General features: G+C 34.7%; 1 protein-coding gene across 1 annotated transcript; it reads right to left on the reverse strand.

The window, feature by feature from the left end:
* Positions 1-1,126: 1,126 nt before the first annotated feature.
* Positions 1,127-7,511, reverse strand: LOC110698423 (chromatin remodeling protein SHL-like). The gene is made up of 5 exons (XM_021875842.1): positions 6,995-7,511; positions 6,576-6,921; positions 5,730-5,798; positions 4,533-4,668; positions 1,127-1,596 (listed from the first exon to the last, which is right to left on the reverse strand). The coding sequence occupies exons 1-5, from the start codon at positions 7,065-7,067 to the stop codon at positions 1,570-1,572; spliced, it is 651 nt and encodes a 216-aa protein (XP_021731534.1). The 5' UTR covers positions 7,068-7,511; the 3' UTR covers positions 1,127-1,569.
* Between the last annotated feature and the right edge of the window lie 8,293 nt (positions 7,512-15,804).

Genomic DNA, 15,804 nt, shown 5'->3' on the forward strand with positions numbered 1-15,804 from the left:
TTAAGGGCAAGAAGAGGAAGAGAACGACGTCGATTCAAGATGATGTTAAAGAACCGGAGTCTAATGGTGAAAATCGAGTTGTAAGGTTATTGTCATGTCAACATATGTTCCACAAGACTTGTATTGATCGATGGCTAAAGGACTGTGGTCATGATACTTGTCCTCTTTGCCGGTTTCTGTTGCCGAAATCATCAAGATGTCAATTTAATTGGGATCTTGCAAAGAAGAAGGCTTTGGATAATGCGAAGGTCGTTAAACTATGTTATAAGTAATAAGGTCTAGCTCTGAGAAGATGTATGAAGTTAAACTAAGTCAATTGTTAGATTTGAGTTGTATCTTTTTTAGGCTTGGAAGTTCCATTGATTTCGTTCGTTATAAATCCAAATATCTAGGGATTTAATGAGACAAAAAAATTTACTCTTGTTGTCGCACTTATTGCATCATGTAAGAAATGAAAATTAGTGCAATTATTAGATTATGAATATATGAATGTTCTTTATTTTATCATAGTCTCATGATCTTTAATTTTGTATTAATAATGATTTACAAAATTTTACAAAAATTGAGGAAATTTTATAATTTATGATAACGTTTAGAGAAAAGAAATTGTTAAAAATCAAGTTTACGGTCCAAAAATCCGAGAAAGAATGTAGTTAACTCTCAAGATTGTTGATGTTATTAAGCAACACAACTCTGCAAAAATGTGTAGTGTTTTTTTTGCACATTGTATATGCACCAATTCAATGTTAGGAAATAGAAACATTCCAGCTTATTTATGAGTTTTTTTTTTTTTTTTCCAAACATTTTGTGAGTACTCTAAGCTTCAATGAAATAGATTATTTACTGTGTTTATTACGCTTACAATAACATGATTCAATAACCAAACTCAGTGTCGCAGGGAATCATGGTTACAGGCCGATACAATTTTTCTTGAATATGGCAGATTCCAGACTCTTTTACACTACAAGTTTACACCTGAAGGCAAACAGAGTGTCAAAATTAACTTGCGCGAGGTCTTTACAAGGTTGAGAATACACATATTTGTGTTAATTATACCTGGCAATGTTCTCGTTGATCTCTCTCGAATTTTTGCTAGAAACATTTATCTGTAATACATGGCAGTATCTTTCTACGGACAAGTTCATTGTATCACCTCATTTCATTATTGATAGGGAATCCTCCTCTTTGTTGCGTCGAAGTTCAAACAAATAGCAACAACCAACATACATATATATATATATATATATATGTGCATTCTATCAGCTCTAAATACTACATCAAATCCCCTTCCTACACAATCCTCTTTATATAACATAGGGCAACCTAAAACAAGACTTCTAAACACGATAACCATACTAAGTAACTTCTGGTGTTACAGGGTTGACATCCTTGACCTTCAAGAAAAACATGAGAAACTACTCATTAAAGTCGTAATAACACTGGTTTTTACTTTGAAGCTGCAATCCTCTATTTGCTTGAAGGCTACCAAACGTCCATCAGAAGAAAACAACCAAGTCTCTCAATATACACCTACTTCATGGTATTACTCTCCAGTCCCACCAATATACATCACCTTCTACGGCGTTTAGTGTCCACCTGAAACAGCCGCATTAGTATGAGACAAGCAATAAAGTGACATCAAAAAAGTAGTACAGAATTTTGACATCAAACACAATTAACATAAGGCAGGCCAAAACATCATTCTTGAGATCATGTAAACACTATCATCTTCTTTAAGACAACCAAAGACTGAGAGTTTAACATAGAGAATTTGGTCAGCAATAAAAATCCATATTTCCCACCATTTCTTCAGGTCTACAAAAATTGAAAAATCTACCGCCATCATTTCTAAGCACAAGAAGTAAATGCATTGCCAATCACAACAATTCAAGGCTTACTGAGTGTGTGGCATAGTAGCTCTTATTAAACAAATAGCTCAATGAATGCATGCAAGAACAGTAGAAGCCAATTAGCAAGCTTAATTTTATTAGATTGCACATTGAAACAAAGATACATAGTAAGATTCCATAAAAAAAGAGATCAGAATGTTAATTGATTAGGCGATTTGAGCCATCCATTGAAAATCCTAAACGAGTACTGACCCTCTACCCCAAATACCCACCCAAATGAACATACACACAGTGATCTTTTGGGCATTAAGTTTTGACAGCCAAAAAAGAGATGGCTGAATCATTGACACCCTACACTCCCAAAGCAATCAAGAAAAGAGATAGTTTGAATATTCAACATTTAAAGGGAATAAATATTAAAATATCCAGATCCGAAAGACAAGTGATCTGGTTGTTAAGAAAGGCAAATATACAAATAAGACTGCAGAAGCTGAAGAATGAAATGATAAAACCAACTTAATTAAAGAAAACTTTTCTTGATACATGCATATCAAAATTAAAACAACAGCTCAATATCCTCTAAATCCTATACCCTTATCAAGAGGTGAAGCCAGATTTCTAAATTCAGGACTGATACTTATAATCCGTATTTAAGAATATGATGTATAAACTCTATAAGGTAATAAGTTTTTTAGGAAACTAAGTGTAAAGTAATAGTTATATATTCACTTCTTAATAATATAAAATCAAACAAATACTATTTAATTTTATGGTATTACCTACCATTTAGGCACACACAAAAAAAGTACTCGTATTACTATATTAATAATCAAATAATAAGTATACTCTTTTATGAAATTAGTTACCCCTCAAAGTTAAACATTATCAATAAATTAACTCTAAATAGAAGATACATAAATAGTGATGGTAGGTTATGCAGCTATGTAATTGAATCCTCTTTATTTAAAGCAATGTAATTGAATTAAGATATTCAAAGATAATAAGAGGCAGACATAAATGGAGTGAGGGAAAATAAAAATAGCAAAAAGCCAGCTACACGATTTGAACCAGCACCTCTCACATGCGCGAGGTTTTTACATTTCTCTCCCCCTAACCACTATGACAGGCTGGATGATGTTATAGTGTTCAGTTTTATTAATTTTATAAAATATGGAGCCATCTAAAAAACGAGGGAGCACTGGATTTAGGCTGTAAAAGCCAGGCCTCCACCTCCCTCCCACCATTATCAATACGAAGCATTTGTGTGTACTCATTTCACTATCACCCACATGCCAGCATTAGTCCCAGATAGCATGCAGAGACAAGACAATTTTTCAATGATTTTTCTATTCTTCTTATGGTGAATACTGACTGTAAATGTCCAAAATACCACTTCTGGAACTCCAGGGTTCCATCCTGGCTACCCATTCCTAGTGACCTATACTCAACTAATCAACTTCAGGATAGCAGACAATGCATGCTTACACGTTGCAAAATCCAGAAGACTAGGAATTAAATAACAAAACAGGTGTTAAAATAGAATACAAACATTTTAAAAAAAAAAAAAAGAAAGAAAGAAAGCACATCAATGTGTGTTATGAGAATCAGTGATAAGGAGATAAGAGACTAGGGACTACAAACTCACTCTTTAATTAATTTTCAGAAAATATACTCAGCTTCCTTTCCGTGGTCATTACTAAAACACAATCCAAAGGGCTCAAATTCACATCATTATTTTCAAGTTATTTGAGTTCTCGCCTATTTCTTTAGGCTAGATTTGAAAGTAAATAGACGAATTAGGTTAAGGATTGGATTCATTAAGGCTTTCACAAAAGCCACTAGATTAGGGGGGAAAAAAAAAAAAAAAAAAAAAAAAGCAATCATGCAGATCTATCTTTTAGCAGCAAAGATATTGAATGCCCATGACTCATGATACGTCAATTTCATGCAGCCCCCTACATCTTTAAAGGGAAAGAAATTGAATGTGCATGACTCATCACATGTCCTTCCAACTAGAGGGAGTAAATGTGTAAGAAATATCTATGGATCAAAATACTCGTTGGCTTGATTTCTAAGAGCATCAAGATTTTCTGCCCAGTAAGATAAATTCATAATCATTAATCACTCTTTTTGCATAGAGTATATTATACTCTTGCTCTGATTTCCTTTATCCAAAAACAAATTCTTATTCGTGCAACTAAAGACTTGCTATCGACAGTCACAACATATCCAGTTTTCAATAGCAAAATTATCATTTTAAGCTGTCTTCCTTGTACTTCCTCTCAAATTACTCATATCTTACAATCGTTTACACTTTCAACTTGATGCTAGGTCTACCACATCATATAGCTAGTGCCACTGTTCCAGTAAAGGTTGTCTTTAGTTTACATGTAAAAATCTAGAGGCCAGTAAATTAATTAGTTTACATGTAAAGAGGTGCTTACATGTCCAAACCAAAACATCTCAACTTTTTACAGCAAACCAGTTTACTCCTTACTACAAAAGTGCAGTGTCAAGCTCTGGTTCAGCCAAGCTTGACCTTAGTGATTAATTCTATTTGTAATTACTTCAGATTGGGATATCTAATTTTATAAGTAAAACAAAAAACAACAAAACAGAATTTCCCATCAATCCATCATTAACCACACCTAATGTAAATTGATAAAATGCTATTTCATGTACCTTTGTATCAGAATGTCTAGAAGCAGCATGTGAATTCTGCAACTTCTTTGGGTCATCAGAGGAACAATTTTGGCAATAGAAATTATCAAGTCTTTTAGCTTCTTCTGCCGTCATTTCTATACAAGCAGGGTGAAACCTATTAAACAAGGCAAAGCTCCAACGGTTAATGAGAAAAGGAGGCAAATTAGGCCAAAAAAGAGCATTTACTGTTTACTACGAATTACAACGATTTTGCCTGTTCATGCTAAATCAAGACATGTCAGTATTAAATTCATCCTGTGGAAAAAGTGCATTGTAAGATTCAAATCTTACAAAAACATTATTTATGCATCACCAAGACTTAATATTCATACGCAATAAATACGGAATAATAATTCTGGGATGAGATCTTTCCAAGCTTATTTCCTGTTTAGTCTCTGACGACAGCTTTTTAGTTTATGGAATAGAAGGTGAAAAAGGCAGGACACTTACTTTTAATCAACAAAAAAAGGGTTCTAAAAACCTATACAACAGATAAACCAACAGCAAGTGCAAAGAAATACCACCATCATGACTAGCAAAATTACTGCATTTCTCCAACAAAATTTGCCAGAAAAGTCTTTAAAAGGATTAGTTGTTTGGTTTATACAGATTATGAACTTATTATCACATCAGTTTCAGTAAAACAGCATGTAAATCCAACCAGAGATAACAACACCACTAGCAAGATTATATGATCATGAGATCTAGGGAAAGGAGGAAAATCGTAACTCCTCGAGTCCTCAAAAAACCTCCATAGGAATTTAAATAACTATTGTAAGGTGATTTATCAAACAAACCAAGAAAGAATCACTTCTGGCTCTCAGCAGAAAAAGAAATTCTGCATAAATTCAATAAGCATATAAGGCTTTTTTGGTAATGATTTTAGAAATACCGAATTTAGCAAGTAAAGCTTATCGAGCACAAAACTCTGTGCTGCATTTCAGAAGTAAGCCTACAGATATATCAGCGCCCTTCATCTCTTGGTGTAACCCAACACATTTCACCTGTCATCTCCGCCTCACCTGGTGAAGTCTCTCACTTGTCATCAGTATTATTTACCATCACAGTACTAACTTGATCACATGACAGAACCGATGTTGTAATATCCAATATAATGCATGCACGCAGAAATTAAAACTTAGAGAGGTAAATGTAAATTTCAAAATTAGGACTCACCAATCACTGCATGCCTCACACTGGACCATCAAATCATCCGGATTGTATGGCATCTCACACTTGCAGTACCTGCAAAGATTATCCCAAACCGTTAAGAATTCAGTTAGACAGAATCTATAAATCCCAAACAAAAACAAAACATTTCCATATTTCAACAATAAATAAAACACGATAAGCAGAAAAGTAACCTATTAACCCATCCTAATCCCAAAATTAAAGACAATTTATCCATCCATTTCGACTGACATACTAAACCACTCCAGCGCAGGTCAACCACAGTAGATAACAACAAATTGCAAAATTTCACAATAGCATCCAAAAAATCCCACCCAAAAGAGGGAAGAAAACACATTTTCGCCATATCAGCAGACTAAACAGTGTAAACCGACGGTGGTAAGTTGTAAATATAATCCGAAATTTCCATAACAGAATCAATTAATAAACTAAAAAGTCCCACTCCATTCTGTAATCACCCACTATTCTCTCCCCTTCAATTCTCCTCAATTCGCCAAATCAAATCAAACAAAATCCCACATTTCAGCATAATTCAACCACCCCATAAGAGCACAGCAGCAATACAAAAATTCATCACATTTGCAATCAAAAACATTTCACAAAAAGATCAAAATGACAACAAAAATACATTCCCAATTCACCAAATTACACAATCTAAAACATAGTATTAACGAAATCGCAGATAAATACACACCCCAAATCAGCTAATTAACCCAAATTCACACTATTTCATTTCCCAATTGACAATCAAATCAAAACCCCCAAAAATCCCTAATTCCCAAAAAAATTCAAGAAATCAAAGAAAAGATAAAAGAAAGAGAGAGCACATACACGGCAACACGATCAGGGGTGAAAGCGCCAGTAGCAGAGTTATACTCAAAACGACAGAAGTAATCGTCGTTTCCAACAGCATCAAGCTTAGTATAATTCTTAAAACTATGAACCATACATTTCCCCTCAATAGTATCAGCGCTTTGAACATCAAAATGATCCGACAAGAACAACTCCTTTGACCCATGAAACTGTCTACGACCACCGATCGATTCTTCCGGCCGGTAATACCAGCGCACGTGAACACGTGCGTTTGTCCCCCGAGTGTCGGACTCAATCCTCTCAACGCGCGCCACGTAGGACGGGCTGGAAGGTTCTGCCGGCCTCATCAGCACGCAGTCTCCGGCTGCACATGAGAGAGAAAGATGAATGTTAAATTACGAAATTGACCTTGGTTTTAGAGAGAGAAAGAGACTTACGTTTTATGGGTTTGTTGAGGGGTTTAAGGGTAAAAGAGTCAAGGGTGCGTTTGGAACCTCGAGGTCTTCCCATGGAGATTGGAGGAGAAAGAAAGTGTGAATTTTTCAGGTAGAAAGAGAGAGAGAGTTTACTCAGGTCATGTGTTGCAGAAAAGAGCAGAAATGTTAGAGAATGATGAGGAAAAGGTTTTTTTTTTTTTTTTTTTTTTGGGGGGGGGGGGGTTTAATGAATGAAAGAAAAAAAAAAAGTTTTGTTTTGATTTTGGGTGGATGTGGATTTTGTGTTTTGGCGGTGAGGGAGAAATCTGCCGGTGAACAAGCGACCGACGGTACTGTTAAAAGAGTGGGGGATTGGGCGAATTGAAATTTACCTTTGGTTGTTGACGTAGTTTACTACGAGTAAAGATAGTTGTCGGTTATGACTTGTGTTAAACTTGTGTTTCTTTCTCTAATACGGAGTATGCGTATATGCCATGTCATAGGGAGATTGTTATATCCACCCATATACTTGAAGCCAAAACTAATCTTAGGTTTCTTTAGTATGGGTTACTCGCTTTTTTTTTTGGGGGGCGGGGGGTTGGTAAGGAGTAATGGCGGAGTCAGAAATTTTGAACCGGAGGACAAATAGACATCATATAGTTTGACAAAAATGTTGGAAAAAAAAAAAAAAAAAAAAAAAAAAACTAATACTTAACACACAATTAATTTGATAGTTAAAGTTTTACAACTCAAAATTTCAAAATACGGAGTACTTAATAATAAATTCCAACATCATATACCAAAATATTGCAACAAAATATGTATTTGATCTGACTATTTTTTTTTTAAGTGGGGGAACAGCTGTCCCACTTTTGCTCCGCCAGTGGTAAGGAGAAGAGCCCTACCGAACTAGAACCTCTCAAAGGTAAGGGAATTCTACCCCAAAAGTGTCTCTAGTGGGATTTGACTTAAAAGGTTACTCGCTTACCTGTGGGATACAAACTTGCCCGCTAAACCAAGTTTGACTTGAAAGGGTTACTCGCTTTATATGCCCAATCAAGTCCATTATACAGCATAATTTCAAATAAGTTCTGATGAATAAATTCATACTCATACACACCCATAATAAATTTGATGTCCAAATATCAATTACATATTCTTTATACTCCCTCCGTTTTATAATGTTAGTTCCATATGGAATCAATCACATAAAATAAAAAAGGAAGAATATTTGGAATCTAACATTAAAGTATAAAATAATTCATAATTAGTTTACCTTATTTAAGTTTTTTTTTTTTGGGAAAACATAAGTCATAATTGCATAATTCAAGGTAGAGATTTCCTTATTTAGAGTCATGTCATCAATCCACAACCAATTAATTCCAAAAAATTTAAGTTTAAAATAGAACATATTCAATATGGGTATATCTTTTCAAAACGCCCAAAATAGTGTATGAGACTAACATTATGAAACGAAGGGAGTATTTTGTTTACGAGAGTGAAATAAACTTCACCTCTTTTTTAAAATTTTCAAAACAACTAAGATTAAATTTCGTCAACAGAATTTACCGAGATTTCTTTGCCAAAAAAATTACAGTTAACATTTTAACAAAAGCTTGTCTTACGAACTTGCCACCTACCTTTAACATCATTTATCTCCAACAAGTCAACAACAACTTACTAATAATGAGTCCTGAATTTACTTATTAAAGTCATCATAAATTAAAAAATTTCAAACACAATTAGATTACAAATCCATTTATAGTACAAAAAAATACTTAGTATAATTTCATGCATCTCAATTATGCATTTTTTTTTTTAGCAACAAATCTTCAAGGTTTCATCAGACATATATAGAAACGCAAAATTTCAATTCTCCAAATTAAAACAGCTGCATTATTTAGATTGTCTTGCACAATTTGATCAAATCCAAAGTTATCCCACTTCAGCTCTTGAAACTACTTAACAACATCTCATGCATTCCATCTTACGAATTAGCCTCAAACACAATTTCGCGATTGTCATCAGCAAGTATTTTCGTCACAACTTCCCTGAGCTCTTTGTTTGCTTCATCTTCTTCTTTTCCTCCCACTACATCAGCATTACCTAAACAAGCCCTTATACAATCATCGATACTAGTACTATCCAGGGGCGGACCCACCTTTAGTCATAGTGGGTCCGGTGACACAGTATTTTTTTAAAAAATTAAATATCAAAGAGACCCCTTATTATAGATAGGTGGTCTCGTTGATGCTGCTAGTGGTAACAACAAACAATATCAAAGAGACCACTTATTATAGATAGGGGGTCTCTTTGATGCTGCTAGTGGTAACAACAAACAATGTCAAAGAGACCCCTTATTAAGATAGAAGATCTCTTTGATGCTGCTATTGCTACAAAAGACTGTGTGTTTTTTTTTAAATTAAAGAGACCTGTTATTTATATAAGAGGTCTCTTTGATGCTGCTATTGCATTTCACAATTTTTTTGCGTTACTTTCTTTTTCATTAAAGAGACCAGTTATATTTAATAACTGGTCTTTTAAGTTATCTCACTTTTTTTTGTATAATTTTTTAATAATTTTTTCCCCCTTTTTATATCTTATATTTGTACAACCAATTTTAATATTTCCCCATATAGCTTATCAATTAACTAAAAAATTATAAAGTTAATTCAATATAATAATTTTATTGTACCATTATAACATGTTATTTGTAGTATTTTCGACTTGTAAAATTGAATTCTTAAGTACTGTATTTGGTTGTGATATGAATTTTTGTGTCCTATTTTTGGATTGAAATCAATTTGGTATATGTATATATACATATATATATGTATGTATATATACATATATATATATTTTATATATATAAGTTTTGGATTGAAATTAATTATGAACGAGACATGGAAAAAAAAATTGTACTTTCACAAATGATCAATAATTGATGGTGACACACTATCTCGGAAATCCTGGATCCTCCACTGGTACTATCGTCTTCATCCTCTTATAGTCCTTTATTACAATCATCAACCGCGAAACAAAGCCAGGTATCTTTAATTAGAACCGACGAATTGCTGCTTTCAAAATTTAAAACACTAGGCAACTTGTATATTATCATCCGGTATCCTCTAAGTAAGAGCGTGTACCAGTCCATAAACTCGGAACCAAGTATCATCTTTCCCCTCTTCTCAGGGTCCTTGATCACTACCGCTTTAACTCCCTCGTGTATAAGTGAGAGTAATATATACGGTTGGTACGTTCCATGATAGTATTGTCCAACGTCGACGAAGAGACTTGAGTTCGGGACTTTCATCCTCCTGAACCACCTCGATACCTTGTCGACTAACAATATCACCTAAAACGTACAACACGTAGTCACAATGAGGCTTGCTCGTCCCCAACTTAGCATCCCAACGGAGCCATGTACCAGGATTAGAAATCAGCGTGAAGGGATCATTTGCGGAGAATGCGGTATGTTCGACCTCCAATGATTCGCGGCATATGCAACCATTGGAGGGTTTTATATCCAAAATCAAACAATTTACTGCTGTAGGGAAAGTCCTCTCTGGCATCGACGAAGATTGTTACATGTTTAAGTACAAAATTAAGGATTTTACCATACCATAATCTACTCCTTTCCGGGAGGGACAGTGAGGGTGGTAACGATGTCGAAAGAGAAGAAACTTCCAGGAGAGCAGCAGCAAATTCATGTTGGTTAGAACTAAGTGTTGCATAGTCAAGATTTCTAAGAATTATAGCTAATATATGAGAGGGTAACAAATATAGAGGCCGATTCTTTTGCTTAGGTTTAGCCTTGCGTAAGTTGCGTTTGAATTGTTGCTTGGTTAGCCTCTTCAAGAATAAATCCATGGTAAGAGAGACAGGTATATTATCTTGGTATTATTGAAGATATAATAGCGTATATTTTTGTTTTGGTGAACATGCGGAGTAGCATATATAATTGTATAGATTTAAGAGGAAGTATTGTAATTGTATTAGGAGACCTGACACAACAAGATATAAGTTAAGATAATATTTTACAAAATATATCTTAAACAATGAGATTATATTTTTCCGACATTTTTATCGTTGGATTTTGCGTTAAAGTGTAGTAGTAAGATAAATTATTTAGGCAACTAGAACCTTGTACCAAACCTAAATTTGGCTTAATAGAAAGGAAATCACTTTCGAGACTATAGACAATTTGGGGAAGGGAATTACCTTACCTTCCCAAATTGTCTAGCCCAATAGTCTGATCCAGGTTGACCGATGAGGATTCCGGCTCATTTGAGCCCTTTTACACCCAAATTTTTTTTTTAAAAAAAAAAAAAAAAAAAAAAAAAAAAAAAAAAAAAAAAAAAAACTTCACAATTGTTGACATAAGAAACAGTATTTTCCCTTTTCCCACCATGTCCACACAAAGTGGATTTACACTAGACGTCTACACCAACTAATTTGTATAATACTCCGTATCAATATTCAATTACAATATTAAACATCACTTTACATAATGGCTTATTCTCCCTATAAGCTTGATTTTTACTCAACGCAATTTATTAAACTAGCCTTATATTTGCTAAAATGTGGGGAGAGCAGAGCATAAACTAACAAATTTTTGAATGTGTAAATGTGGGCAAAATAAATGACGATCATTCAAGCTTAGCAATACATATTTAGCATATGCTTGAATTTGATACCGCAATAGACAAACGGTATTTCTAAGAAGATTATATGCTTCAAAGTGCAACCCCAGAAACAGTTTCATCTAAAATTTTACAGATGTAACATTCAGAAAGTGTATATACCAAACTACAGGATTGCATTACAAGAACATCCAACGCTGCAGTCAACAGTAACACCTAATCTTTCTCCGAATTCAATCTGACTTCCAAAGTCCATTTCCCCTGTTCAGTTGTATTGCTAGAAACTAAAATTGTGTAGTTATCAAAGGGTTAAACACCCAAGATTAAGATACCTAGTGAATGATGAATTAAACATTTGTACCTCTGCCCTCTCGCTGTCACGATTCCTTTAGAGTTATTACTTCAGCTGATCTCTTCTACCTTTTCCTCCATTGAACTTTGCCAATGACTAATCAAAGTATACTTATCTTTATTAGCGAAAGAAAGCATTTAATATGTTACAAAAAAACTTAAAACACAGTCTGCATATTGGAAATAATGCAAGAATAACATGAAACACAATTACTAACAAATTATGAATGCACAGGATCATGATATTCACTACATTACCATAATTGGAGGGTCATAGAACATGAAAGGACAATGAACACACTACACACACCCCAAAAAAGGAGAGGGGAAAGAAAAGCAAAAGCGCAAAAGACATAGGAAAATAAATAAGACCACAAGTAAAGCAAAGAAATAGCTCATAAGCTTTGTGTTAAAACACATTACAAGCAATATACACAGCCACACAAAGTTCGAGCTCTAGCAAGCGAACAGAATGTAAATGCACAACTGAATCATGTCCTCACTACAGAGCCGAGTGCAAGAGTGCAGAAGGTGCAGGGATAAGCAAAAAGGATTGAGATCTCAAAGTAGGACTTGTAAATACATCTTTCAGTCTAGTTACAATGGAAATTTATGATACGATATTCAAGCTAAGTGGGTGCAAATGTGCAATACTGGTATACCCCTTCTTTATTAATCCGTTAAAACTCTAAAACTGATATACCTGCTCAAGCATCTCTTCATTCACGGTTAGGGTTACGTATATATAAGCATGGGAAACCAAGATACAAGCACAACACAGTACTATGGAGAAAATATGCAGATTATTTCCATAAAAATGAAATATGAATATTTATCACAAGGGCCCAAACCCGGGGAAATGCATATGTGAGGCAATAGAATGCCAAGTATTTGTGAAATAAGGAGCAAATGTGAGTCCAGAGGTAGCGCCAACGGTGAGATAAGACGGAGGTACCGGCGGCGGAACTGATGGGGAGGAGATTGAGTATAGTCATGAGGAGGTTATCTGGGAGAGAGCTTAATCTATCAACTTCGCCATTGTTGATGTTGTTGTGCTCTTCCATTTCTTCCTCAACATCGCCATATTCACGGCTGTTGCTGTTGCCGCCATTGTTGATGTTGTGGTGCTCCACCTTCATTGACGATAATTTCGTCTTCTTCTGGGTTGGAGTCATCTGAATTCTGAAGATGATTCTTGAATAAATGAGCTACAAATTTGTATATCTTGGATAGGGTTTGAACTTTGAAAGGGAAATTTGGGTTTAGTAAAGGAGAAAGTAAGTAACTGTGTTTGTTACAGGGGACTGGGTAGGAGAGAGCGCATGAGAAATATTGCAAGGGGGCATTTTCATGTTTCTCATATTGATTGATTAACCAGATTTGCAAGGCCCTATCCTTTATTTAGTAAAAACTATTTTAATTCTAAGACATGTAACTTTAATTCTGGAAAATTTTGGTGAAAAATAATGGAGTCCACTCTTTGTGGAAAATTGGCTTAAAAGTGTTTTTTTTACAATGCAGCAATTTAAAAACATCCGATTGTAACACTATCTAAAATGAAATACATAGCAATATTTCACTATCTCTCTCCTCTCATCATCTCCACTCCCAGTCTTCCACTCCACTCATAGTCTTGTCACTATGGAGTATTATAATTATTATTTCTCTTATCTCAAATCCTTAAATTAACATAAATTATCAACTCATTTAGATATACTAGTGCAGCGGAAGTAGGAGACTGAGACTGAGACTTCCCCACCTCACTAGAGCAATATGGGTCCCGATTTGACAAGTGGTGGAGCGAGGATTGGGTATAAAATCATACCCACTATGGGTGATAGGGTGAGGTGAGGGTAGATTTTAGGTTATACCCACCCCACTTTATACTCGCCTCATACCTTCATCCATATATTTAAAAATATCAAATAAAATACAGTAGGAGTAAATATAATACTTCGTATAGCGAGATTCTAAAGTGTATTTGTTGAGTTGTAAAATTATTTAAATTATTTAGGAAAATAAGTAAGGATAGTTAAGTCTTTTCAGGGAGACACCACAGTCTCCTCCCTTGTCTTATATAATAGAGATCACTTCACATAATCAAAACCTACTTTACCAAGTCTTATTTTCCCTATTAGTTTGAGTTTTGCTCAACTTCACAATTTTTTATTAAAACTAGCCTTATTTTTGCTTAGATGGGGAGAGCAGAACCTAAACTAACCAACTTTTGAATGTGTAAATATGGGTAAAATAAATTACCATCATTCAAGAGGATAATCGTCGTGTAGTTTACTGTACTAGCTTAGCTATATATTTAGCATTTGCTTGATTTTGATTCTGCAATTGACGAACGGTATTTCTAAGAAGATTATATGCTTCAAAGTGCCACTCCAGAAACAGGTTCATCTAAAATTATACAAATTTAACTTTCAGAAAGTATATAAACCAAAATGCAGGATTGCATTACAACAACATCCAACACTGCAGTCAACAATAACACCTAATCTTCCTCAAAATTCAGTAATCAAAATATATATACATACAGCTTCACTTAAATCATAGGTCTGACTTCCAAAGCCCGTTTCCCCTGTTCAGTTGTTGCTAGAAACTAAAATTGTACAGTTATCAAAGGGTTAAACATTCAAGATTAAGATACCTAGTGAATGATGAATTAAACATCTGTACCTCTGCCCTCCCTTCGTCACGATTCCTTATTAGAGTTATTACTTCAGTTGATCTCTTCGACCTTTTCCTACATCAGTAAATTTTGTCATTTGACTAACCAAAGTACCTTATCTGTATTAGCCAAAGAGAGAATATAATATGTTACGAAACACTTCAAACACAGACTGCAAATTTGGAAATTTTAGAATAACATGAAATTATCATTTTCTATACAAATACTACTAACAAAATATGAATGCATAGGATCATGATATTCCACTACATTACCATTATTGGGGGTCATGGTCTTATGGAACATAAAATGGACGATAAAGACACACACAATCGCACCAGAAAAAGGAGAGGAGGGGAATGGAAGGCAAAAGAACTTAAGAAGCCAAAATATAGAAATACAAAGTGTGATCCCAGGATAATGAAAGAAGGCAACAAAATTCTCAAAAAACAATACTCAAACACAAATGAGTAAAGCAAAGATATAAGTTTAGTGTCAACACACATTACAAGCAATACACACAATCACACAGAGCTAAAGCAAACAGAATGTAAATGCAAAGCTAAAACTTGCCCTCGCCGTAGAGCAGAGTCACTAGTAGAAAAACACAAATTAATACCGACAAAATAGCACCGATTTTTGAAAACCGGTGGGCAAAAATACAATGGCACCGGTTAACCGGTGCCTTTTGTTTTAGAAAATGAAAACCCCAAAAAAAAAAAATAACCGGTGCCCCTTTAATCTTATAAACCCTTAACCCCCTCTCTTTCTCATGCGCCTCTCTGATCTATTTCATGCTCTCCTTCTCTCTCTCCTTCTCTCTCATCTATGTTCTTCTTTTCTCTCTCATCTCTTCTCTGATCTCTCTCATCTCTTCTCTAATCTCTCGTTCTTCTCTTCCTTCTGATCTCTCGTTCATCTCTAATCTCTCGTTCTTCTTCCTCTTCTCAACAACCACCGGCCTTAGTCGAAGTTTCGAAACCAAGCACAGCAATCATCGCAGCCACCGTCAACCACAACAAATTAAACTTGATTGAATTTTCGATTAGAAAATCAAAAATTTGAGGTTAGGATTTCTGGGTTCTTTAGCTTTGCGTTTCGGTTTTTGGGTTCTGGGTTTATGGGTTCTGGGTTTTTCTAGGTTTTTTCTCGGGTTTTTC

This window comes from Chenopodium quinoa, unplaced genomic scaffold (assembly GCF_001683475.1).
Source record: "Chenopodium quinoa cultivar QQ74 unplaced genomic scaffold, ASM168347v1, whole genome shotgun sequence".
Lineage (NCBI taxonomy): Eukaryota > Viridiplantae > Streptophyta > Magnoliopsida > Caryophyllales > Amaranthaceae > Chenopodium > Chenopodium quinoa.